At 39.5% G+C, this 25429-nt stretch overlaps 3 protein-coding genes across 8 annotated transcripts in view; all 3 read right to left on the bottom strand.

Moving 5' to 3' along the window:
• mcph1 (microcephalin 1) overlaps positions 1–11292 on the bottom strand; it is a 36384-nt gene extending 25092 nt beyond the window's left edge. For 2 of the 5 annotated variants that reach the window (XM_061745817.1, XM_061745813.1), the window contains exons 1-10: positions 8860–8941; positions 7853–7918; positions 7676–7767; positions 7468–7586; positions 7242–7326; positions 6259–6370; positions 6046–6177; positions 5886–5966; positions 4040–5122; positions 1731–1846 (exon numbers count right to left, since the gene is read on the bottom strand). In XM_061745817.1, the coding sequence (XP_061601801.1) occupies positions 1731–1846; positions 4040–5122; positions 5886–5966; positions 6046–6177; positions 6259–6370; positions 7242–7326; positions 7468–7586; positions 7676–7767; positions 7853–7886 (1854 nt within the window). In that variant the 5' untranslated portion in view covers positions 7887–7918; positions 8860–8941. Of the gene's footprint in view, positions 1–1730; positions 1847–4039; positions 5123–5885; positions 5967–6045; positions 6178–6258; positions 6371–7241; positions 7327–7467; positions 7587–7675; positions 7768–7852; positions 7919–8586; positions 8628–8855; positions 8942–11248 lie in introns of those variants that run through there. The other 3 variants (XM_061745816.1, XM_061745814.1, XM_061745815.1) reach the window with 3 other exon arrangements.
• A 5928-nt stretch (positions 11293–17220) lies between these two features.
• On the bottom strand, positions 17221–22181 carry npy4r (neuropeptide Y receptor Y4). The gene is made up of 2 exons (XM_061745820.1): positions 21989–22181; positions 17221–18731 (listed from the first exon to the last, which is right to left on the bottom strand). Exon 2 carries the CDS (start codon positions 18659–18661, stop codon positions 17327–17329), a length of 1335 nt encoding a protein of 444 aa, XP_061601804.1. The 5' UTR covers positions 18662–18731; positions 21989–22181; the 3' UTR covers positions 17221–17326.
• A 119-nt stretch (positions 22182–22300) lies between these two features.
• si:ch73-288o11.4 (beta-microseminoprotein) lies at positions 22301–25279 on the bottom strand. 2 transcript variants are annotated; one of them, XM_061745825.1, is made up of 4 exons: positions 24934–25279; positions 23629–23734; positions 23155–23260; positions 22301–22568 (listed from the first exon to the last, which is right to left on the bottom strand). In XM_061745825.1, the coding sequence occupies exons 1-4, from the start codon at positions 24934–24936 to the stop codon at positions 22448–22450; spliced, it is 336 nt and encodes a 111-aa protein (XP_061601809.1). In that variant the 5' UTR covers positions 24937–25279; the 3' UTR covers positions 22301–22447. The 2 variants fall into 2 exon arrangements, with proteins under 2 accessions (XP_061601809.1, XP_061601810.1); XM_061745826.1 differs by having other exon boundaries at positions 23155–23257; positions 24934–25177.
• Between the last annotated feature and the right edge of the window lie 150 nt (positions 25280–25429).

Genomic DNA, 25429 nt, shown 5'->3' with positions numbered 1-25429 from the left:
AAATCAAATTCTAAAACTGAGAAACCTTAATTAATAATAAAATTGGGATATAGAAGAAAACCTATTCACAAAAACATTTGTAAGTTTTAGATGTTCTTTGACGTTTATTTCTTTGCAGACAATATTACCAGTTGTTTTAAGCTCGACTGGCATACGTAGCAGCCTTTGCAGTTATGAGTTACACCAGATGCCTTTTCTTTTTTTTTTACAGAAAGCAAATTATGTGTAAACTCTGAACTGAAAAAGAGGATTCATTTACGGACGTGAACAAATTTCTAGGTTTCCTTCCATTAAAGAAAGTAAAATCCTCAATGGTCACTGAAATAAATTGCAATTAAATACTAACTTACTTAAAATTGACTGATGAAAATCAGACTTTGCTTTTGAATTGTGGTTCAACAGAATATAAATGATTGAATAAATAATGAAAAAAAGAAAGAAGTGAAATCGGCCTGGGAAAATTAGTTGATACCCTTATCTTAGTATTTTGTTGCACACCCTTTTGAGGGAATCACTGCGATCAAGTGATTTCGGTAACATCCACACCTGTAGACAGGTATTTTGGCCCAATCCTCAAAAACACACTTCTCCAGATGTCTCAACTTTGAAGGGTTTCATTTCCATACTGTTTCACCTCTTTTCACAGTTGTTTAACAATGGAAGTTCTCTGTCATCCACTTTGGTTCAAAACAATGATGGATGTTGTGATGCGAAACTAATGTACATTGACCTTGGACCATTCATATTGTCAGCCTCTTCAGTTTATCATTATCATACCCTAAACTCTGAATCAAATGTGCAACTGTAGTCATGGGAACATCAAGGTGCTGGTGATGGTGTCATAGACTTTAAACAAATCATATTATTCATCGTATAATTTTTGTAACAAAAACCAAGGCACAATGCAGATGCAGTGCTAGAAAAACTCAGTACACCCATATTGCTTTCATTGAAAATTATGAGATAAGTAACAGTCAAGTGCTGTTAATTAAATGATGTTGATTAATAATCATCTGCCACTGTAACCACTGCCATAATAATCGGGCTGTTTGTTGGTCTGCACAAGTTAGTCGGACAAATAGAACACACTGTGAAAAAAAAGTACATTTCTGAGATACAATAAGTTTAGGAAGTAAAGCAAACATCAGCTGTATTTGTATTACTGGTTGTTTTTTTTTCTCTGCACAAGATCATATGCATCCATAGCTGTAAGCGTGTGATGCATGTAGATTAGTTTTTCTAGTCCTCATGGTTTCCTGTGTTTTGGCTCTGTGAAGGTAGCATAACTTCCTCGCTTGTGAAATGCACCTGCAGTTCTGTTTTCGTTACGCTGGCAACCTCAAAAAGCTGTTGCTGAAAAAAAGACAACATTATGTCACATCTCCCCAGAGACCTTTTATCTGATAGCTTTATTGTTGGTCTGATCAGAAAGGCTTGTAATTGTAAAGTGGTGTCCATATATTCTGTGTAATTCAGGTGTTATTGGTAAGCTCACTGAAATACATAACAGATACCTTGCTCATATTTATATTACCTGTGAAGTGCAGTTTGTAAGAAAAAGCCTAATGTTGCTCACTATTGGTGAACAGTTGGAAGAAAAATGTCCTTTCAAATTCATACCCGCATTGAACAAATCAAAATTACGAATTATCAACATAAACCACAGCGAAGCCAAGGATTCAACCACAGAACAGTTCAATTCAGCCAGACGCTGAGACAAACGTACTTACCTTTGTTTTATTGACCATTTTCTGAAGAGTCAAGCTGTCTGGCTTTTTGTGATTTCCTTCAGCTTCAAGGGGGATCTGTGTGAACCCAGCTGCAGCCATACAGTCATCTCCTCCACCTACATTTGAAAACAAGATGAACATTTGAAAATAGGGGGAGTGTCACTCCAGCTATCAAACAGCTGGTGCAGTTTACCGTGTTCACTCGAAGTTCACTTTTACTCTTGACTGCAAACCCAATTTAAAATCAAAAATATAAGGTTTTAAATAATTTTGTTACACCCTCTCTACAGCAAAAATGCAAAGACTATTAATTTCTATAAAAACAGAATTAATTGTTTTTCTTTGACTTAAAAAAAAAAGCCATCAGTTACTTCATAAATACATACATATCATTCACTGTATACCGTACATCTTTGGTTCCCACAAGTAATCCAACATCTATAACTATTTATCCTTTCAAGGGTCTTGATTGTCAGCCCTGTACACGCTGTCATCAATTTACCACACTTATTGATCTGCTGGCCAAGTCATCCATCCAAACTGGCTTTATCAGCAGGTTGGGGCCTCTACAGCTGCCATGGGTGAAAAGTGGGGTACACCATAATCTGGTTGCTAGTCGATCACTTACCCTCTGTCCTCCAGTCGATTCTGAAAAACCAATTCACCCAACAGGCATGTCTTTGGATTGTTTTGAACTAAGAAACCAGAAAACCGCTGGAACCCCTTTGGTCCTAAATGTTTAACCCCTCAAGTGAGTTTTGTAAGCCTGTCATGGTATGTAGAGCATGGTTTGGGCTTTCTCTTGTCTCTTTGGAGGAAAATAAACAGCCAATGTGTTCATAATGATCACATTCATGGTTAAACATTTCTAATCTGATAAGCATCTGATTAGTTTGACAAATTCTGTGAATCATACAGTACTGTGCATATGTCTTGGGCACCCCGTTTCCTGTTGTTTTATCACTTTTCATGGCTATGTTTTTTTATTGTTCAGCCTCTATATTAATATGCAAACACTAGGGACAGTTTTGATAGTAAAAGGTAGAAAGATTAATCAGTTAATCAATTGTTGGCCTTTTTTAATAATTAGCATTGACCACAGAAAACCCATATCAGTCAAGCAATACATGTGATTTTGAGGCACAAAATGGATTAAGCAGTAAAGAAATTTAGCAAGAGCAGGCATAATAGGAGCATCTGTGATTTTCACATGCAGGATTTCCATATGCAAATTCTCCTCAGCTTCGAGATCAGATCAACCGACCCCATGCATCCATCCCCCACGTGTGCTCAGCCCTGACTATCAAACACTGCTCACTAGAGCAGTGTTTCGCAAGTATTTCTTGCTTGTGTTCTCTCATATGTAAGTCGCTTTGGATAAAAGCTAAAGGACGATAGCGGTAGTAGCACACAGAACAGAGGAAGTCTAGTCAGCAGAATCTAAACACAATCAGTTGTTGAGTTGTAATCATAGTAAAACAACTTTATTGTGGTGCTTGATCAATAAGAACAGTAAACAAAATGGCATATGGACCTTTGATAAAACAACAAGACCGGTGTTACCCAGACTTTTATAGAGTGCTATATCCCAGTTTTCACAGTCATTAAAACTCAATCCAGCATTTTCTACCACTGTTATCAAACACCACCTGGGAAATAACAAAAAGGTTTTCGGTGCTTCTAACAGAGAGATATGCTGTGTCAATGACAAAGCACTTCACATTCTGAAGACAAGTGCAGGCGTTGCAAAGACTTTTTTTGCCATTTCTGTACAGAAGAGTAGTATAGTATCAAATATGATCTTTAAAAAAATATATATATTTGATCAATTATCCAGACATTTTAATATTCAGGCATACCTAGAAAAGTGGCAGGTGAACGCACATATACTGTAAACATATTTAAGATAATTTCATATTAGTTCAAGATTTGAATATTTCATGAATGAACAATTAATAACTGCCAACCTTTTGAAACCACCCAATATCCAGATAATAGGTCAAAAAGAATTTTAGTAAGCTGTTCAAATTTGTATGCTACTGTGACTGACATCACAGGTTCTGATTAGAGTAGAAATATCCAGTTTCCTCATCTTTATCTCCATCCTATTTCACATCTTGGTGCTGAACCTCAGAAGCAGGTAGCAGACAGCTCTAACAGGCACACAGTGCAGAGATGGGGATGTAGTGGAGCAGACTGAAGTATGAAACCCCCTAACAATGGCTGTAAATAGTATTTATATGTATTTACTAAATACATGGCTGAAAACACCTTTAACCTCTTCTATATTCTGTATCCTTATTACTCACTTTCCAAGCTATGAGAAGGGTCCTGCGATTGTAATGATAGTTGTCCTGGTGTAGATGCTTGCTTCGGTTTTCCTCCTTCACTTGAGGTTTTAGCAGCGCTTGTAAATGTTTGTCGTCTTTGCCTTCTAGTCATCACATTGGCACTGTAACTATCCAGAGGTGGGATTGATATTTCTCCATCCTGTTGTTGAAGGCTCTGAGGTTCAGTGCTTCCACTGAACTGATTGGGATTTTTGCCTCTATGGCTTCCCGCTAGTTTCTGCCTTTTTGTGTCATTAGTTTCAGACCCAAAGGTCTCTCTTCTTTTTCTCCTCTTCTTTGGGGAAGAGCCCAACTCAAAAGGTAACTGAATATTGCAATTCTCAGGCAGCTTATGTACAACAGGACTTTTAAGGTTAAGTTGAGAGAAACAGTCGTCAAAAACATCATCTCCATCAGTAGAACTGGAGGCAACATGTTTTGAATCATTGAGAGACAAAAGAGTGAGAGCTCCCATAAAGGCGGAGGGTGTTGACGTGTTGCGTCTGGTTGCTTTTCTGTCTGTTGTCTTTACCAGACACGCTTTTTTTGACATTCTAGTTGATGTATCAACTGACAAGTTCGATGATGAAAGGGTACTTACAGAATTCACACATTCAGGATAAATATGGGATTCAGTGTCTGTAACGAGTTTAGTTGCTCCCATTTTTTGCCTTGCCTTTTTATTGGGTGATGGGGTTGATGATCTTGTCCGAGATTGTTTTTTTTCTTCACATGTTTTGCTCTTGTCAGATCTTTCCTGTAAAGGACTCTCTAAAAAGTCTCCAGATTTGGGCTTCTCTGCGGCTTTTTTTCTGACTGAAGTTATTGATTTGTTTGGTTCATTCCCTTCTTTATCCTCTTTCTCCTCAAAGTGATGACAGTCGAGCACAGTTTGAATCCGTTTTGGCACATCACGAAGGGGGGAAAGCCATGGCTTCAGAGAGTCACTTTCAAGATGCTCAGAGTTTCCAAAATCAGAGTGTGACCTTCCATCTTCCTTATCAGGTGACACACCACGATCAGCAACAAAAGCACAGGAATCATCATCTGACAGGTCATCTACTGTAGGTTGAAAATAAATAACCATTAGTCATTTAAGCACAATAAAATCAGAAAATGTTCAAACAGAAACTCAAATATAGGATGTCAAATAGCATTTTTATATAAAAGGTGTAATCATCTTCCACCCAAATGTTTGCTCAACAAGCCTTTTTGTAAATATATATATTTACAAAAAGGCTTGGTTTAAATATTTTTAACTTGTCATATGTGTACTGCCACTCAAAGATTGTTTATGTAATAATTGCTCGGGGGTCATGTTCTGGGTCTCTGGAAAGCACCTAGAGACAACTTCTGTTGTAATAGACGCTATATAAATAAAATTGAATTGAATGGCGCTGTCCCTAAAGAACACATTTTAGGTTGACTAAAGTATCGGAAATGGTCACTTTTTTCTTATCAAGCATTGCAACAGCCATCTTTATTTAAATGATTAAACTAATTTGTATGCTGTGCAGCCCAAACATGTTTTTCAGATTACATATTTGTTTTAAAGCTGTGCAAACTCCTTTATTAATGTCAAAAAAGCTGAAATGCATGAATTTCATGAGAACAAACAAACAATATTGATATTCCTTTCCATGGTCTTATACAGTATCATTACAAGTAATTACAAATCTGAAAAGACAGTAGACTGTCGGAAGAAAAGAACAGAATAACTTGAACCCAATTACAGACTACCTTCAACACCCTCTGTCTTGGGAAAACAAATATGTTGCAATTGTGCTAGGATCAATAACGAAAGGACCTTGCCCAGTTTTCTTACACTTAAATTTGAAGACAGTTGGTGTGCTCCCAAGCGAAGGCTGCAGCGCAGTGGGGGAGCAGGTTTCAGACATTTGTGAAGCTGAAAGGCAGTGATTTGAATCAATCTGCTGTAATGTATTTGTTAATTCAACATGGTCTACTCTTGCAGTTGTACATACCTGTGGGTGAAAGGTTTTCCCTTTTGTGTTTCATTTCTTTCAAACGCTGTGCCATAGACTCAGATCTTTTCAAACCAGGGCTATAGATTATTCCATTCTCCTCATCAATAATGATAGGTGACATCTCTTCAGCTGTGAAAACAAAAACATGAAATGGCAAAAGACACCCGACAGTTTTAAAAATAACATTTATATCCTGTTAAAATCTCCTACCGAGATGTTTTTTTGGAGTCAAGCCTTTTAACATCTTGTCAAATTTCTTCCTCATGCGCCAGTCATTTTCTGTTGTCTTCTCTGGAGAATCTTTTGGCAACATGCAACGATGCTACATGGATCAAGCACAAGGAAACTATTTCAGTAGGAGGCAAGTAAAGTCACACTCAAACACTTCAATATATGCCCTAATTTTGCTTAAAATAGTCCAACAAAAAACAAACAATTTTACCTTCAGCGGGGTCAGCATTAATAGAATCAAATCTAACAATAAAACAATTCTAAACTCTTTTCCACAAGGATGTTCAGGCAGGTCAGGAGGAAAAAGTTTGGTGTCTGGTTAAGTATTATAGGTTGATCTATGATACGTCATTGGATCCTGAGACTAATTCTCTCAGAGAGGACAAAAATCACCTACAGCGAAGCATAAAATGAGTTTTACTTTTGAAAAAAATGCTCTTTGGGCATGTGTTTTTGGATTAACCCAGAACAAATATATGCATAAATTTGTTGAGGAGATTAAACTATTCACAGTTTTGGTGGCTGTTTTCTAAATTTCTGCGGAGAAAAAAGAAAACTACTGACAAAGTGCAATGCATCCATATGTACAAGATGACTTGAATTTAATTCAATTTTATCTATATAGCATCTGTTACAACATGAATTGTCTTTAGGCGCTCTCCAGAGACCCAGAACATGACCACCAACTGAAATTATTGCATAAACAATGGCAGGTGAAAAACTCCATTAGTGGGAGAAAAACGTTAAGCCAAACTGTGGCAAGGAAATAAATCCCCTTTAGGAGGGAAGAAACCTTGAGCAGGACCTGGATAATAAGGGGAGACCCTCCTGCCGAAGCCGTATGTGATGGAATCACAGAAGTGATTTCCAACAAAGTCATATTGTTTAGATTACACCTTAAATTTTACATATTTAAAACTCATACAAGCATAAACATCTTGTGTAAATTTTTGTTAACTTACTTTCCTATTCTTCATCACTGGATTGGTCTCATCATTTATGGCTGGACATAATTCCTCATCCACATGTGCAGCATCATCATAACATCTGGACACATTTGACAAAAAATTAGGAATGTTTGAAAAGACTATAATGCAAAGCTTTGTGGTCATGTATTAAACCATTAAAATATACTCCAAATATTTTGAGTTAAAAATAAATAAATAAAATGTCAAGCTCTATTCTTACCTGCTTACCCACAGGACAGAGACAAGTTGCACACCACATTGCTTAGCTTTCCTCCATGTAGCTGGATGGCCATTTTGGAACACAACATGTGTGACTTGTTTATTGAATCTTTTTGATACCTTAAAAAACAATGTTTTTTTTAAGCAAAACAGACATACCTACAGTCTTTAAATGCTGCAAAAACTGCAATGTGAAAATACTGGTTTACCCGAGCTCCCATTCCCTCCAGCTGCTGAATGAAAGATTGTGAGTAGTTTGCTCTTTTGTCAGATGACCAAACATCAACATAGGCAATAACATCTGCAACACATAGAGCAAAGCAGTACAATTAAACCATCTTCATTTGAGAGTCACTACAATGAAACAAAGATAATGTCCAATATACCTTTGAGAACTGAAGAGTTGATATTTGTGGTCATTACTGGATATCTAAGCTTCAAGATGTAGTTACCTACGAATGAAGAAAAGAAAAAAGGTCATTTTATGAAATAAAAGATTGTACAAAAGACTTGATGTGCTTCTTTTAAGAGTATGGACTCAGGCTTATTGTGCTATGTACTACTCACATTGAGTAGTTCAATCAAGGGCAGCAATGCAAAAAAAGTATCTAGTATCTAGACAATCTACTAAGTCTGTATTTTGATTATTATTATTATTATTATTATTATTATTATTATTATTATTATTATTAGGTAGTTCTCTGTGGACCAAGGCTCCTCTAAGTGGAACTGCGTAAAACTGTCCAACACAAATTTTAAATCTTTTTGAAATCATGGCCACTTTGTTTCACTTTAAAAGTATACAGAAACTTGGAGACACCAACTTATTATCAGTGCAGTCAGAGTAAGTGATGATTTTAAGTGGATAATTTGCTCACCTATGAAGGTACCTTTAATACTAGACAATACGTACAAGATAGTGAATAACATAAGACATGGAAGTACTTGATTATTTCAAAGACAAAGTCAAAAAACTAAAACTATGCACAATATCTATATTAGCATTGCATCTTCGAGGTTCAGTAAACACTTACTAAGCAACATTTTTTGTCTCATATTAAATACAAAACATAATATTGTCATCAATGAGACAATGATAAACTGTTCTCCATTGACTTACCTCGTTAAATAAATAAAATCAATGATTGTACACGCAAAACGTCAATATAATGTAATAATAACGTTCATACATGCACCATCGTGCTAGGTTACGAAACGTTTTGCGGCTAATGCTAACGAGCTAACAGCTGTATGATTGTTACAGGAGTTATTGGATAACGATGCTTAGTTCCTCCCACGTATACGACCACATGTTCTTGACTGTCAGAAGTTTAAAAACAAAACAAGGTAAACTCAACCAGGAGACATGTTTTAGTAATTGCCACGTACTTACTGTGTGTACCAAATAGTTTTAAAAGATGCTTTTACAGATAAATGAATTCCGTGAACGAGGCTGGCGCGCATGGTTCATAACGCGGTGCATTCTGGGGCAGAGAGCGTTCATTGGCTAATGTGTCTCTGTGTTTGTTGTCGCTGGTCGGGTTGATTTATGGTTTCGCGTAATACCAACGCAGGCCCTACGCCGTAGGCTCTTCCGTACGGTGCGCGTCGCCTCGTACACTACGCCGTAGGCTCTGCGTCGATTTAACACGGAACCATAACTCTGACCCCACATCCCGCCTGCGTCTGCGACACCAGGGTCAGATAAGAATCATCATTTTAAATGATTGAATACAAGGGCGTAGGTTTGGTCTCAACATTGGTAGGGGCGATATAACGGCATAACTTGCATGTACACTTTTTGCTGGGGACGGGACATTAATAAGACCAAACAGATTGGGTGAACGGGGGTCACGAATATGAACCTAATTAATTGATAGGCTAAATGATCAATGCAAAATAAATCTGTATTGACTTATACTAACTTTCATGTGTATTGATTCACCTGATACACGGTTTGATTCAAACCTTTGTTTTCAAAAACTACTAAAGAAACATTTTGATAACTTCCAGGATTTTATTAGCAATTTAAATTGCAATATTTGAACATAACTTAAATTATATTAATATACACAATAAATACAAACGTATTAATAATCTCTTAACTATCCAGAATGCAAAAAATAAACATTTGTCTTAAGACCACTCAACATTGTCTGTCTAAATAAATAAATTAAATATAACTGAAAAACAAAACTAAATAAAAATGGAACCTTCCTTCAGGTTAAACACTAGGCTACTACTTTTTATCCACAAGCACAGCCAAACTCAACAAAAAATGAGAGCTCCTTTGGGCTGCTTTAAGACCACATAAATAAAATACAAATGGAAATTGGGGAGAAAGGGGTTTGAGGGGGGGTCATCAGCCAATCAAATGTGCGTTTGAGGGGAAAAAAATGTACCAGCACATTCAGCAAGTGAAAGGGGGGAAATGTAAGTCTGAACATAATGAAGGTAGGGTCAATTCTATCCTTACAACATTTGGGAAGACAATCTAAATTACCTTTATATCTGAACTCATTATATAATGCAAATAAGTTTGCTTAAAAGTTGGTGGGGACAACTTGAGCCTCCTGAAAAGTTGGTGGTGTTATGTCCCTACCGTCCCTATGCAAACCTACGCCCTTGATTGAATATCATTCATTGCTAAGCTCTGTCCTAATTAGATATGGTGTAACAGAGTATTGTCATTTTTTGTGTGTTTTAGTGTTACTATGACGTGGATGTCTGTTTTGATAGAAATTAAAGTACCCTTAAAGGCAAGGTAAGGCAAGTTTATTTGTATAGCATAATTCAACACAAGGTCATTCAAAGTGCTTTACATCAACATTAAAAGTGGCAAGACACAATTAAACAGTAAATAACAAATGAAATGAAATAAAATGATAAGAAAAGAGATAAAATAATAAAAAGCACAAGTTGTTAAGTTATTACAATCGTTATTGCATTAAAAGGGGCTGAAAACTTTTCTGTTCAGGAAATATTTCCCTAGTCTTTTATAGATGTTTGTATATGTGAAAAAGATCAAAGACGCTGAAACTCGTTTGGAGGCTGAACGCCAGCTCACACTGGTCTATAAAGAAGAGCTCAATCAGTGCAAGGGCATTATTGAGGATCTACTTCAGTCGTCCAAAACGCTTGAAAAAGACGGTGAGGTTAAGTCCAAGGATGAAGAGGCCCATAAGTCGGTCCTTTGTGAAATAGAAAAATTAAAAAAGCAACTGGAAGAAGAAACAAGCTCAAATCTTGATCTGATATCTAAACTGGAGGCACAGGAAACATTGAAATCGAGTGTAGAGTTCAAGTTTGCAGAGCTCACAGAGGAACTGAAATTTGCCCTGGAAATTTCTGAGTCTTCTGCAAGAAACATCTCAGAAATGATAAGTTTCTCATCACAAACTGACAATGCTTCTTTCGAAAATGTCTCAGAACCTTCAGAACCAGAGAGGGTGTCTGAACAAGAAGCTGAGAAATCATCACCAACGGAGCCTGAACACAGCAGTGACAAGATGTTAGAAGTTGTTGTAGCGAGTAGCAACAATGAACCTAACCAACTTTGCTGCAAATGTGGGAGTGTCAGGCCCAGAAGAGGTCTCTGAGCTGAAAATGACCACTGAATCGCAATTGGTTTCTGAAGTTTCTGAACAAAAAGCGAAGAAGCGTAGACGCAGAAAAAAGAAAAAGCCGGAGCAATCTGACAATGCAAATCACGTCATTGAATACCTCCCTCAACCTGAAGATGGTGTACCGACAGCAGACTTGATGATTGATGTAGAACTCACCGAAGAAAGTAACCAGCCTGAGGTCGGTGATAACTTGGCTGCAAAAGTGGGAGACCCTGAGCCAGAAGAGTTGTCCAAACCGGTAACAACCCCTGAAACAGCATTTGTCTCCGAACAGTATGGGGTTGTTGAACAAAAAGCAAAGAATCGCAGGCGGAAAAAGAAGAAGTCAGACTTCTTCTTTTTCACTGTGCAGACGATTTAAGAAGTTCCTCACCCCGGCATGTCTGCGCTAGGACAAGCACAAGAACACAGTCCAAGATTGAGTGCACAAGCAATCGGGTTGTTACCAAGTAAACAACAAAAACAAGATTGACAGAACAAAATTAAACAGTTCCAAAACCGAAGCCATACAAATTGGCACCCCTCACCAGGTCCAGTCATCACCCATAACCAGCATCTCCTTCTCCGGTCAAGACATCCCCCTCTCTACCTCTGTTACCAACCTCGGTGTGAAGCTGGGCCCACAACTTACCTTTGTAAACCACATCAAACATCTGTACAAAACGTACTTTTTCCACATAAGGAACATATCTAAACTCCGCCCCTTCCTCACTTTCTCTGATGTAACTCGTCCACGCCCTAATCTCCTCCAGGCTCGACTACTGTAACAGCCTGCTCATCGGTATCCCCAACAAACACCTCCAGAAACTTCAATTAATTCAGAACTGTGCTGCCCGAACTCTGATGAAAACTCGCAAATACGACCATATCACCCCTATTCTTCAGAACCTACACTGGCTTCCCATAACCTCAAGAATCCAATACCAGCTTGCCCTCATCACCCACTTCTGCAACTGCAGCAATGCCCCTCAATACCTCAAGGATCTCCTGACCCCTCACTCATCCACCCGTAACCTCCGGTCACAAAACACCAACCTCCTCTATCAGCCCCCCCACGACTCCATGTGGGACCGAGCCTTCTGCTCCGCTGCCCCCCACATCTGGAACTCCCTCCCTGAACACCTACGTCAACCACAGTCTGTGGACACTTTTGATTTGATTTGATTTTTGATTTGATTTATTTTTGTACATGTGAAAAACAACACTTCAAGAGAAGTTTAAGAAAACAAAACAACAAAACAAAGAATTTCATCCTTTAACACTTGATATCTTAATTTACATGTGCAAAAAAGGAGTAGGAGGAAGTGTAAACTTATTTAATCCTACCCCCATTCACTAATCATTTAACACGTATTTATAAATACTCACACACTCTACTCACACTGCTAAATATACAATAACAGTATTATTATTATTATTATTATTATTATTATTATTATTATTATTATTATTATTATTATTATCCATCCATCCATCCATCCATCCATCCATCCATCCATCCATCCATCCATCCATCCATCCATCCATCCATCGTCCGCGCTTATCCGTTCCCGGGTCGCGGGGGCAGCAGCCTCAGCAGCCTCAGCAGCCTCAGCAGGGATGCCCAGACTTCCTTCACCCCAGACACTTCCTCCAGCTCCTCCGAGGGGAGTCCGAGGCGTTCCCAGGCCAGCCGAGAGACATAGTCTCTCCAGCGTGTCCTGGGTCTTCCCCGGGGTCTCCTCCCGGTGGGACATGCCTGGAACACCTCCCTAGGGAGGTGTCCAGGAGGATCCAGGTACAGATGCCCAAGCCACCTCAGCTGACTCCTCTCAATGTGAAGGAGCAGCGGCTCGACTCCGAGCTCCTCCCGGGTGACCGAACTCCTCACCCTATCTCTAAGGGAGCGTCCAGCCACCCTGCGGAGGAAACTCATCTCGGCCGCTTGTATCCGCGATCTTGTCCTTTCGGTCACTACCCAAAATTCATGACCATAGGCGAGGGTAGGGGCGTAGATTGACCGGTAAATCGAGAGCTTCGCCTTTCAGCTCCTTCTTCACCACGACGGTTGGGTACATCGACCGCATAACTGCGGACGCTGCACCGATCCGTCTGTCAATCTCCCGCTCCATCGTTCCCTCACTCGTGAACAAGACCCCGAGATACTTGAACTCCTCCACCTGAGGCAGGACTTCTCCACCCACCCGGAGAAGGCATGCCACCCTTTCCCGGTGGAGAACCATGGCCTCGGTCTTGGAGGTGCTGATTCTCATCCCTGCCGCGTCGCACTCGGCCGCAAACCGCCCCAGCACATGCTGGAGGTCCCGGTCCGATGAAGCCAACAGGACAACATCATCTGCAAAAAGCAGAGATGAAATCCTGAGGTTCCCAAACCGGATCCCCTCCGGCCCCTGGCTGCGCCTAGAAATCCTGTCCATAAAAATTATGAACAGGACCGTTGACAAAGGGCAGCCCTGCCGGAGTCCAACATGCATCGGGAACAAGTCTGACTTACTGCCGGCAATGCGAACCAGACTCCTGCTTCGATCATACAGAGACCGGACAGCCCTTAATAGAGGGCCCCGGACTCCATACTCACTCAGCACAGAATGGCACGAGGGACACGGTCAAATGCCTTCTCCAGATCCACAAAGCACATGTAGACTGGTTGGGCAAATTCCCATGAACCCTCAAGCACCCTGCGGAGGGTATAGAGCTGGTCCAGTGTTCCACGACCGGGACGAAAACCGCATTGTTCCTCCTGAATCCGAGGTTCAACTATCGGCCGTATTCTCCTCTCCAGTACCCTGGCATAGACTTTCCCGGGGAGGCTGAGAAGTGTGATCCCCCTGTAGTTGGAACACACTCTCCGGTCCCCCTTTTTAAACAGAGGGACCACCACCCCGGTTTGCCACTCCAACGGTACTGTCCCCTTCCTCCATGTGATGTCGCAGGGGCGTGTCAACCAAGACAGCCCCACGACATCCAGAGACTTGAGGTACTCAGGGTGAATCTCATCCACCCCCGGTGCCACTGAGGAGCTTACGAACCACCTCGGTGACCTCGGCTTGGGTGATGGATGAGCACGCCCCAGAGTCCCCACTCTCTGCTTCCTCAGTGGAAGGCATGTCAGTCGGGTTGAGGAGATCCTCGAAGTATTCCTTCCACCGTCCGACGATGTCCCCAGTCGAGGTCAACAGCTCCCCACCCACACCATAAACGGTGCCGGTGCTTCCCCCTTCTGAGGCGCCGAACGGTCCTCCAGAATTTCCTCGAGCCCGACCGAAAGTCTTCCTCCATGGCCTCCCCGAACTCCTCCCAGACCCGGGTTTTTGCCTCCAGGACCGCCCGAGCCGCGGCTCGCTTGGCCTGCCGGTACCCATCTACTGCGTCAGGAGTCCCACCGGCCAACATAGCCCGGTAGGACTCCTTCTTCAGTCTGACGGCATCCTGTACTTCTGGTGTCCACCACCGGGTTCTAGGATTGCCGCCACGACAGGCACCGGAGAACTTGCGTCCACAACTTCGAGCCGCCGCGTCGACAATGGAGGCAGAGAACATGGTCCACTCGGACTCAATGTCCCCCGCCTCCCCCGGGATCCGAGAGAAGCTCTCCCGGAGGTGGGAGTTGAAGATGTCCCTGACAGAGGGCTCGGCCAGACGTTCCCAACAGACCCTCACAATCCGTTTGGGTCTGCCCGGTCTGTCCAACCTCCCCCTCCGCCAGCGCACCCAACTCACCACCAGGTGGTGATCAGTTGACAGCTCAGCCCCTCTCTTCACCCGAGTGTCCAAGACATGCGGCCGAAGGTCAGATGAAACGACAACAAAGTCGATCATTGACCTCCGACCTAGGGTGTCCTGGTGCCACGTGGACCATTATTATTATTATTTTTATTATTATTAATATTATTATATACTGTAATTATACTCACACACATACCTATACATACACATAGTTGAATATTTCTATATATTTGTACACACATGCCCATATAAATATTTATATAAATATACTTATTTACACTATACTGTCTCCTGTATATATACTGTATACTGTCACTATACTGTCTCTATTAACTGCATCTGTTCTATATCTATGTATATATCTACTTACACACTTTTAAAAAGGGGCTGAAAACTTTTCTGTTCAGGAACTACTTTCTTTATAGTTTCTTGTGCTGGCCCCCTTTTTTCTCTTTTGTGCATGTTTGCAGGCAGGTTAAGTATTAAATTTAAGAGTACGCTTCAGTAAACAGTAATGTTTTTATTCTGATTTAAAGGAGCTGACAGTTTGAGCAGACCTCAGGTCTACAGGAAGTTTGTTCCACCGGTGAGGAGCAGAATAACTGAACGCTGCCTCACCTTGCTTGGTTCTGGTTCTTGGGACACACAACAAACCAGATCCAGATGAACCTCAGGGGTCTGGGAGCTTCATAGGAACTAACAGATCCAGCATGTATTTTGGTCCAAGACCATTCAGGTCTTTGTAGACCAGCAGTAAGATTTTAAACTCTATCCTTTGACTCACTGGAAGCCAGTGTAGTGATTTCATGACCGGTGTAATGTGGTCCAGTTTCCTGGTGTTTGTAAAGACTCTGGCGGCAGCGTTCTGGATCAGCTGCAGCAGCCTGATTGATTAAAGATACATACCGGCAGTTAATTGCAGTTTAAATGTATACAAATCACATCACATCAATCACAAAGGACACCAGTGTTTTTTATTCACTCTTCAAGGATTTCACTGCACAAATGCCGTAATGACAAAATGACAAAAGAAGTACTAAAATATAAGAACTGAAAAAGAGTAAATGAAAAATTACTAATAGTCAACCAGTTCAGTATTACATTTTCATATAAGAACAGATTCAGTTAAACATGCCTTCTTTTGAAACAACAACTTTTGTTTACATCTTCACATTCAGTAAATATAGTCATATGAAAAATAAAGTACACCATCTTTTATTTCTAAGCTTTTACATATCAGAACATAATAAAAGTATTTTGGTCCGTAGCAGGTCTTAAAAGTAAGAACATACAGCCACACATTAACAACCACACACAACATAGTACGTCATGTAATATTTTTATTTATCAAAACTAAGCCAAAATGCAGAAAGTGTTTGACAAGCTAAAAAATCTCTGTGCATCTATAGCTTTTAAAGCCATCTTTGTGAGTAATATTTTGAAGAAATCATTCTCTGTATGAGTTTACCAGTCTCTTACATTGTTGACATTACCATTTTAGCCACTTGTCTCTCCAATTTTACTTCAGTTGCTTGAAGTTTACAAGCATTTACTTATCCTCAGTTCCCCAAAAGTTCTGCCACAGTCATGACAACATCTAGATTTTGACCAGGCCATTTTCTTGTAGATCTGCTGGCGTGCTCTTATTATATGAATACATTTCAGCCAAGCTTGAGCTGTCTGACAGTCTGAGCTGCCTCACATCTTAAGTTTGCAAAAAATACACGCTTGGCTCAAGCCCACGTAATCCCACATTCCTCATTGTGTTTGACAGCTGACGTGAAGTGTTTGTTGTTTTTGGTTTTTGTCAAAAATAAAACATTTACATGACAGTAAAAAAAAATTCTTTGATCTCATCTGTCTGAAGGTAATTGTTGTAGAAATCTTGTGGTTTATTCAGATGTAGTTTTGCAAATCTAAGCCATGCTGCCATGTTACTATTGGAGAAAAAGCTTTCTTCCTGGTAAACCTTCTAAACAACTTAATTGTTAGAATTGTTAACATGTAATGAACACAATCAGGCCTCAGTCTGAGCTGTAACCTTTGGATTTGTTGCATGTTTTGATGTTTTGAGCATTTCATGGTGTGACCTTGAGATGAAATTACTGGATGTTCACTCCTGGGAAGCTTGGCAGCTGATTTGAATGCTTTCAGTTTGTGTATAGTGATTCTCCCCGTAGAACAATGGATTCAGGATTGTTTGGAAATTACATTGTAATATGTGTTCTGCGTTATTTGAGGAAGTATATACCTAACTTTAAGACCTAGCGAAGACCAAATCATTTTTTACTATGTCCTGAGCTGATTTCTTTTCTTTTCTTTTTTATACACTACTGTGACTATGAGATACTGCAGAACACAACAAACAAACAAAAAAGCAACATTATATTAGATACCTCACTAGTGACAAAATATTTTAACCATGCGGACCAATTAAGTCCTACAACTGATATGTTTATGTGATTACAATCCTAATATGTAAGCATGCCACATGTTCAAGCATCCCAATCAGACAGAGTTGCTTCTACAGTGGAGAGGCACAGAGGTGCGGGACATTTCCATGTTCACTGTTGACATAGGAAAACGCTCACACTCTTCTTGTGGGAAACAGCGACAGCGCAGGAACACTTCTCGCACCTCTTGCCGAAAGTTGGAGTTTAGGAAGCCGTAGATGATAGGGTTTATGCAGGTGGAGGACATGGCCAGCAGGTGGCAGAGGGAGAAAAGAAGATTATGGTGGCAGATAGGCAGAGCATCCTGATTCCAGTCCGCCACCACGTTGAAGATGGTGAGAGGAAGCCAGCAAAGAGCGAAGGCTGTTATAAGAGCTGCCAGCATGATGTTGATTCGCCGGCTGTGGGTTATGCGCTGATTCTCTGGGATCCTGGCACGGTCCAGCATATCTTTGCGGTGACGAAGGCGAACAAAAACTCTGACATAACAGAGCAGGACCAACAGAAGTGGACCGCAGTACTGGAAAAGCAGGAGCCATGTGGTGTAAGCGACTCTTTGTTGCTGGGATGGCCAGTGCTCCACACAAGCTTCCAAGTGTGGTGAGGTGGGGATGTAAGAAAAGAGGGCACGATATGAGTTCAGAGGCACAGATGAGTTTTTGAATGGATAAGACAGCGATTGAGGCACAGATGCATTGAAATAGGCCTGAGAAAAAGCATCATGTTGGAGTGGCAGATCTACATGGGAATAGGGCTCACTCGTGAGCAGCTGAAAAGCCAAGAAAGGTGTGGAGGTGAAGCAGGCCAGAGTCCATATGAGAATGACTGCCATGTACGCATGAGAAATGCTTGGTTTCCATCCAGAAGGATTAATGATGAGCTGATGTCTTTCTAGAGCAATGAACACCAGAGACAGTACTGATACAGTCACAGACACACATTGGATGAATGGCACAAGCCGGCATAACAGCGATCCAAACACCCAATGGTCCATAAGAGTGTATATGACAGTGAAAGGGAGGCAAAACAAACACACGAGAATGTCAGAGAATGACAGATTGCAGATGAAGATGCTGGTGACATTGACTTTCTCTCGGCGATGGGCGATGATGCAAATGAGACCGATGTTCCCCATCAGCCCCAGCACCATTGTAATGCTGTACCACACGACGAGACATATTGTGAGGATAGAAGACATATGACACTGCTCATCATGTGCAAGAACAGAGAGATCTGAGGTGAGCTGAGACTTGTTTCCAGGCCACTTCTGCAAAGATCCATAACTGGAACTTTCCTTTTCCCATAGTAGGGAATACGGCGGGGTAGAGTCGTTGAAGAGTGGAGGTGATGTCAGCAAAGAAGACTGGGTTGTGTTGCCACTGAAGGACATCTCACCAGGACCTCAGTCTCACCAGCTCCCCAGATTTAAACGTCCATTCTAGTTCTCAGAGGACATGCATCTAAGTTAAAGAGAGGGAAAGCACAAAGGGACATGTGACAAGGCTTTCTTTACCAAGAGCAGTGACTCTTATAGGTCAATGGATCTGTTCCTGTGGACATACTATTGTGGATACCATTGTGAAAGACGCAATGAGTGGAGGAAATCAAGCAATCTGATCCTGTGTTTAAAGAGGAATGAAGCATTGAGATGTTATAAACCTACTCAATTTTACCACTTTTTAAACAATAAATTACTGTGAAATAACTTTATTTTAAAGAATTATAACATATAACACTGACATTCTTAGTCCTCAGAGGACCTTTTCCCTTTTTCATAGCAACATACTGTAGGAACATTGACATTTGTGTCAATCATATATTAGCAGAGCAACACAAGGTATATTCTCCACCGCTGTGTGAGAAAAGATGCATGTGTGTTTAAAAATAGGTTGCAAGTCACTTGTGTTTTGCAGATGATTTAAGACTGATGCAATTGCTGTTGTGAATAAAATGCAAAAGCTATTCAATCATCCCAGTCATGGAGTGGGTTTTTCCCTCCCTTTTGCCCGAAGACATTTGAGATTGAATTCAGCAGATCCTCATGACCCCTAAATAGGAAGAAGTGGGTATTGGTAATTGATGGATGGATGGATGGATGGATGGATGGATGGATGGATGGATGGATGGATGGATGGATGGATGGATGGATGGATGGATGGATGGATGGATGGATGGATGGATGGATGGATGGATGGATGGATGGATTCAACTGTCCAGTTACAACACGAGTGCTGATGGTGCCAGTGAGGACGTATGGATTGTTGAAAACAAGAGAGTATGTCAAAGTAGACTACTGAAAGCACAAATGTAATGTAATCATGTAAAAATGTGACTAATTCTTTTCAGTCTTTGGTCTACAGTGGTGGAACCAAGTACATTAACTGATTAACCTTAGTGTTGCAGTGCACTTTTCGTGTACATTTAAATGACAACTCTCTCTGCCGCATTTTAAATGAAGATTTTGCTTATGACATAACAAGCTTTTTACCCCTTCAGAAGGAATTTAACAAATTTGTTTACCATTCAAGTATGAAGTGAAATTGAAGTATTATTTAAAACACTGAAACGCAAGGGCAAAATCAGCAAAATATAATAAAAACTGAATGTTTGACCATTATGATTTTTGTGTCCCATCAGTTTCTTTAACAGCAGAGCTTTAGCACTGATTATCTATAGATTTTATATATCATGAGAAATTCTCATGATGGTTTTAGTTGGGTAAGATTTTTCATTTAGGAATACATTTTTGCATTGCTATACTTACTTCATTTCTTGAGGTATTGGACCAGATAATATAATGAATAATTAACAAGAGAATGATTTCAAACTTTAATTAACATGTTTAATACCGCGTAAACTGTCTGTGTGAATGCATCATTTAGACTAGTCAGCTGTCATGCTTTTAAATCAAACAGCATAAAAGGAAAAGGATGCCTTTCTTTCTTTCATAAAATGAGCGACTCGTCAGTTCCCTGCATGCATGTTTCATAATAGCTTGATGACAACAAAATTACTATGCATTTTATTGGAGCAGGGACTCTTATATTATCCGTGTGCACAAAAAGATGACATTGTACGTCAAAGTTAAAGGGCACAACATTGTCAGAATCCTAAAAATGGATTCTATCTGCCTCTCCAGAAACCCGTGCTATGTGATGTGAAAGCAAACATTGCAAACAAAATGAGTCTGTCACTTTCCATTAACTGCAGATTCACTTAGCTATCAGTCACTTCACCCTGCGTCATTACTAACCTATTCTGTCAGTGCGTTGGGTTGGCTGTGGGCTTGGCGGTGCAGCATTGATCATCTTTTGTTTGGAGGAGGAAATGCAAGTGTAATGTCACCTATAGCCAGATATAATTGACAGCTGCAATAGTGAGGAAAAATCGTGAGGGAAAAAAGGTGTCTTTCAACACTTGGGCCTGTCCTATTAGAGTGATGTGACACTGAAAGATACACATGCAGCGAGCAGTCATGTCATCTGGATGGCATCGTGACCTGGCTCCATTTGGTCCATTTTTTTTTTTTCCTCAGCAGAGTCCTACATTCTTCAGATAATAGTATACAGAGTAATAAACTACAAGCTGAAGGTAATTTTCCAGAGACCGGTTTCACCTTGGCTTTTCTTTAGAAATTGCTATTTAAATTTTTTTTTCTACAGAGATTTGACTGTGGAGTGAAGTTGGTTTTTATTCATGAAGCTTCTAATCTCCTGTCTTTTTAACTCTCAGGTTTCTTAGAATTTTTTTTTTTTTTTACATTTTCATTTTCATATATTATAACACTTTCTTGATGAGCCAAAGGCTTCTTTGAATGTTATCGTGCCATATCAGCATATATTAACTAATACATGACTGTCATGTTCATTTATTGTTTTTCGTTGTATTAAAATTTTAAAAAAATGTGATAAAACTTCTTAAGTATGACTCAAATGTAAATTATTTTGCTGATAGAAATTGCGTAGCAATCGTGTTTGAAAATAAAATACCAATTGAATATCCTGCTTATTTAAAACAGCAGAAAAAGCCTAACATAATTTGTAATTTGCCTTTGTGAAATTACTTGTTCATATCAATGCAAAGAAATAAGTAAAAATTGCTAATAAAATCTGTCACCTCATTTTCCACCTACTGCACAAGAATTTGTAGTGAAAGAAAAAGAGAAAAACTCACACAATGTACATCGACACGCTGTTCAGAATCAGTTTTTCCCTTTGTGGTTTGTGCTCGTGAAGGATCGGGGTAACAGCAGGTGGCACTTTTCTGTGATAATGACCTGAGCCTCATTGTTCTCCGCTGGGGGTTTCAGTAATTGTGGGTGAGCACCCACAACCAGGAATGCTGTTATAACACTTGTTATCGTTGCGTTTTAATGCAGTATCTCTAACATTGCTATACATCGTGTGTATATTTTGGTCTGGTTTGCAGTCTGTTCCTGTTTTGCTGCAGACATTTAACATACCCTCTGATATGCTTGCTGTCAAGAGCTATTGTTTGAGTACATGATTCAAAAACACTTATGAATGAACAGACATACAGTATAATGCACCTGCTGCTACCAAGGAATGAGATGACAGCAAAAAAACTAACAAACACTGCATGCATTTGATAACTAACATATTATAAAATATTTACAGACACTGACATCCTTGACAAAGATCATGGATTATGCAATAGATTATTACTATGAGTAAAAATAAATAATTAAAGGACTCACTTGTGGATTAGCTGGTAAAAACAAGAGTTTCTGTGATGCCGAGATGACAGTCAATGAAGCTCTGAACTGCTGTGAATCCACAGGGATGAGAGTTGATGGGGGAGCTGAACATCATAATGAGGAGAGCGTTTCTTTCGGAGGCAGCAGTGAGGGTAGAGCAGCTATAATTGGGCTGCCAGAGCCCTTTGGGTATGAAACACCCTCTGAGTGCTGAACTTTGCTGTCACACAGTGGCAGAATTATTTTATTGCATCCTGAAAATGACATGCCGCAAATACTCTTAAGAAAGCATTGAAGAGGTAAAAGGCAAAACAGAGATGAAACAGGTTTTATTGTCACTTGAAGTAAAAACACGTCACGATAATGGTTGACAAGGTGGTGGGATTTGCTCATTGGTGATTTACTGTATGTGTAAGATTTAATATAATGTCAGAAATCTTTACAGTTAATCTTGTGTTTTTAAACAAGGCTACACTCCTTTGTTTTGTCTGACTTCAGCACCATCTTGAGAGAGCAGGCCTTTTCATCCACAACCAGCTCACACTCCTCAGGGATGTCTGCAGTACCTACATCATGGATCCTGGACAACACAAAGAAAACAAACATTAAACAGGAAATGGTGGATATCAACAAAAAAGGCAGATCACTTTTTTATTTATTTTTTATTTTTATATTTCAGACTTTCCCAACCAATAAAGATCAGAAGTGTGCATTGACACACCTAGAAGATGGAAATCCTTTGTCTGCATCAGAGCTTTTCCCTGTATTTATGACCTGATGCAACATGTCTGCTTTAACCTTTTCATGTCAAATTCACATTTTCAAGACCACTATTTTATCATAGGTTTAAAGTCTTTAATGTTTTTTTTAGCGAATGGTTTACTTTATGCAGAAAATAAAAGGTTTAACTTTATTTTTCCAGAAAAAAACCCTAGGTTTTGGAAAGTATTTTTCAACAAATATGATATTTTTTAAAGTGCTTAGTGTGGCATGACAAGATGTCCCCAAAACAGAACAAAATCCATGCATTATGTATGAACATAAGCTGCATAACATAAGCTACTGTCTGTATGAATGTGTACTTTCTGTAGGAAACATGCTAAGAGACATGATGAGAAACACACAACCTTGTTTATAAAAAGTAGATTAAAACATGGAAATCTTACCTGCTGCAGCAGCTCAAACCCCCTTCATCACAGGAGCAGTCCATGCAGTCGCTCACCCATTCAGAGCCAAAGTCATGATGCTTCCCATCTTTATCCACACATCCTGCTTGACAAGTGAAACCACAGATCAGAGGAGCTACTGACTCACTAATCAGACCCTGTTAAATCAATGGAAATGACTAATTGTGTGCGTCTATTGAATATTGAGGTGTGGCTGATCTCAGCCATGTGGCAGGTATGAAGCAATTAACTAGTTAAAGGTTGTTGAACACCAGTAAAATGTCAGTGTCGGTTTTCAATTTCAATTTCATTGACACTATGGGAAATAAGACTCACGACTTCTTTTTGGTTATTTTAATCCCACCAAGAGAGAAAATCAACCAAAAAACTGGTTCCACCTTACCAAATTGCCTATTGCACTCCATTGTATGCATTTTGTGTTGTGTCTCAGAAGGCTGTAGTCATATTACTCACCTTTTGGAAGGTTTTCCGAATCTTTTATCACTAACTCCTGGAAGAAGCAGTCACAGTGACACAGGACGAACAGACCCAGCAGAGAAGCAAGTACACGGACAAAAGTCTACGAAATAATGAGACATCTGTCAATATGGTGTAAGTTTTTGAGTTACTGTAATATCTTCATGCCTGTCTGGGTTCATTTAATCAGAATAATCATTCTCCTTTTCCAGTATTATTGTAGATTGTATTGTAAAAGTGTAATTTAAATGTATTGTACAGTATTATTGTACATTGGGAAATTCAGTGCATAAATTGCCTTATTTCGTCTGCAACATAATTAAGCAAGACTGCTTGCTTTAAAAGTAGATGTATCAATTTTTTGTCTGTTTTAGTTTTGGTCATAACATAGACTAACATTTTTGGTTTCAATAGCAGACTCATCCTTTTCAACCATTGCTTTAAAAGGGAAATACCAACATTTTGGGGAATTACAGTATCTTATTTGCTGTCGACCTTTAGAGTTTGATAAGAAGCTATATATTCGTTCTTTGTGCATCAAATAATCTGATCTGACAAAGCCCCCACTAGCTAATCTTCTATCTTAAGAGACAAAACAAATTTAATTACTCCAAAATGTCCTTGAGCAAAAAACAAACCAAAAATTTTAAAACCGATCCATAGAAGGAACCATATTCCTGCGTGATTGCCTGCAGCACCGTTGCCAGGTAACGTTCACAGTTGGAGAGGTCAGTGAAGCCAGCCAGCAAAAGGTGTATAATCAGCTTTGAAACCTGTAGTTCTCCCTCAGTGTATTCCAGCTCAGAAAGGTGTGGCTCTGGATTGTCAATATCTGATGGCTGTGTGCTTTTGTATCTGATTATTGCATTATTTTACAGAGTATTTTCTAAGGTAAAGTCACAAATCCCAATTTACAAATAAATTTGTCACTTAGGCTATGTGGCAATCAACTTCCAACGATCAATTTAGTCTACCCGGATTCTGGATTCAATACCCAATAAGGTAATTTCCAAAATATTGAAAATATCTCTTTAAATTGCTTCATTTTAGTCCCATAACTACCACAACAACATGCAGTTCAACTAATACCAATAACATAATAAAAGGTCCAGTGAACAGTAGCAATCATAAAGTCATATCTTTCCATATTTAAATTTACAGTGAGACAAAAATGTAAATAATTTATGACTAGAGTCTAGAGAAAGAATTATCATTACTTTATTCAAAACATGTTTCATAAAAAAAAAACAAAAAAAAAAAAACATTTACAGCTTCCCTGACTTTAAGGTGTCATATACATACCATTTTCAGTTGAGATGTGACCCAGTCAACAGGAGACAAAAAAGTGCAGCAAGTCTGCAACTTTGGCTTATTTTAAACTGTGCACCCCTCCAAACCTTTATTGACAATGGTGATGTGTAAGATATTTGTTTTAAAGGTGGAGGACTGCTACCCGCCACACTGCAATAACATATTGAGGATGCATTGCCATTTGAGACGGATGTAGCATGCTTTTCTTTCCAACTCACACGGAGAAAAGGACGTTAGTGTTCGGTGTGAAACATAAAACGTTTCCCAATCTTGTAAACTTTCATGTTGATCCTATACAGATCTAAATAAGGCGACAGAGTGTAGAAATCAAAATACATCATTATTTGAATTAACAATATAATAGTAAACAATTCAGTTCTGAACATTTTTTTAACAACCACTAACAGTCATTAATATTAAGTGTTTTGGAGCACAAGCAGTGAAAGACAATGTTACATTTCAAACTCATTAGATGATTAAAAGAAAT

The sequence above is a fragment of the Cololabis saira genome, chromosome 17, assembly GCF_033807715.1.
Source record: "Cololabis saira isolate AMF1-May2022 chromosome 17, fColSai1.1, whole genome shotgun sequence".
NCBI lineage: Eukaryota > Metazoa > Chordata > Actinopteri > Beloniformes > Belonidae > Cololabis > Cololabis saira.
Note: the sequence above shows the minus strand (reverse complement) of the source record. Positions and strands in the feature narration are given on the sequence as shown.

What these genes read in the sequence shown, in the direction of transcription:
- npy4r (XM_061745820.1), bottom strand. Translation starts at nt 18,661, where the DNA reads ATGTCCTTCAGTGGCAACACAACCCAGTCTTCTTTGCTGACATCACCT.
- si:ch73-288o11.4 (XM_061745825.1), bottom strand. An exon ending in TTCGGAAAACCTTCCAAAAG is followed by an intron (nt 23,261 to 23,628) that starts GTGAGTAATATG and finishes TCACTTGTCAAG; the next exon opens with CAGGATGTGTGGATAAAGAT. An exon ending in GGTTTGAGCTGCTGCAGCAG is followed by an intron (nt 22,569 to 23,154) that starts GTAAGATTTCCA and finishes TGTGTTGTCCAG; the next exon opens with GATCCATGATGTAGGTACTG.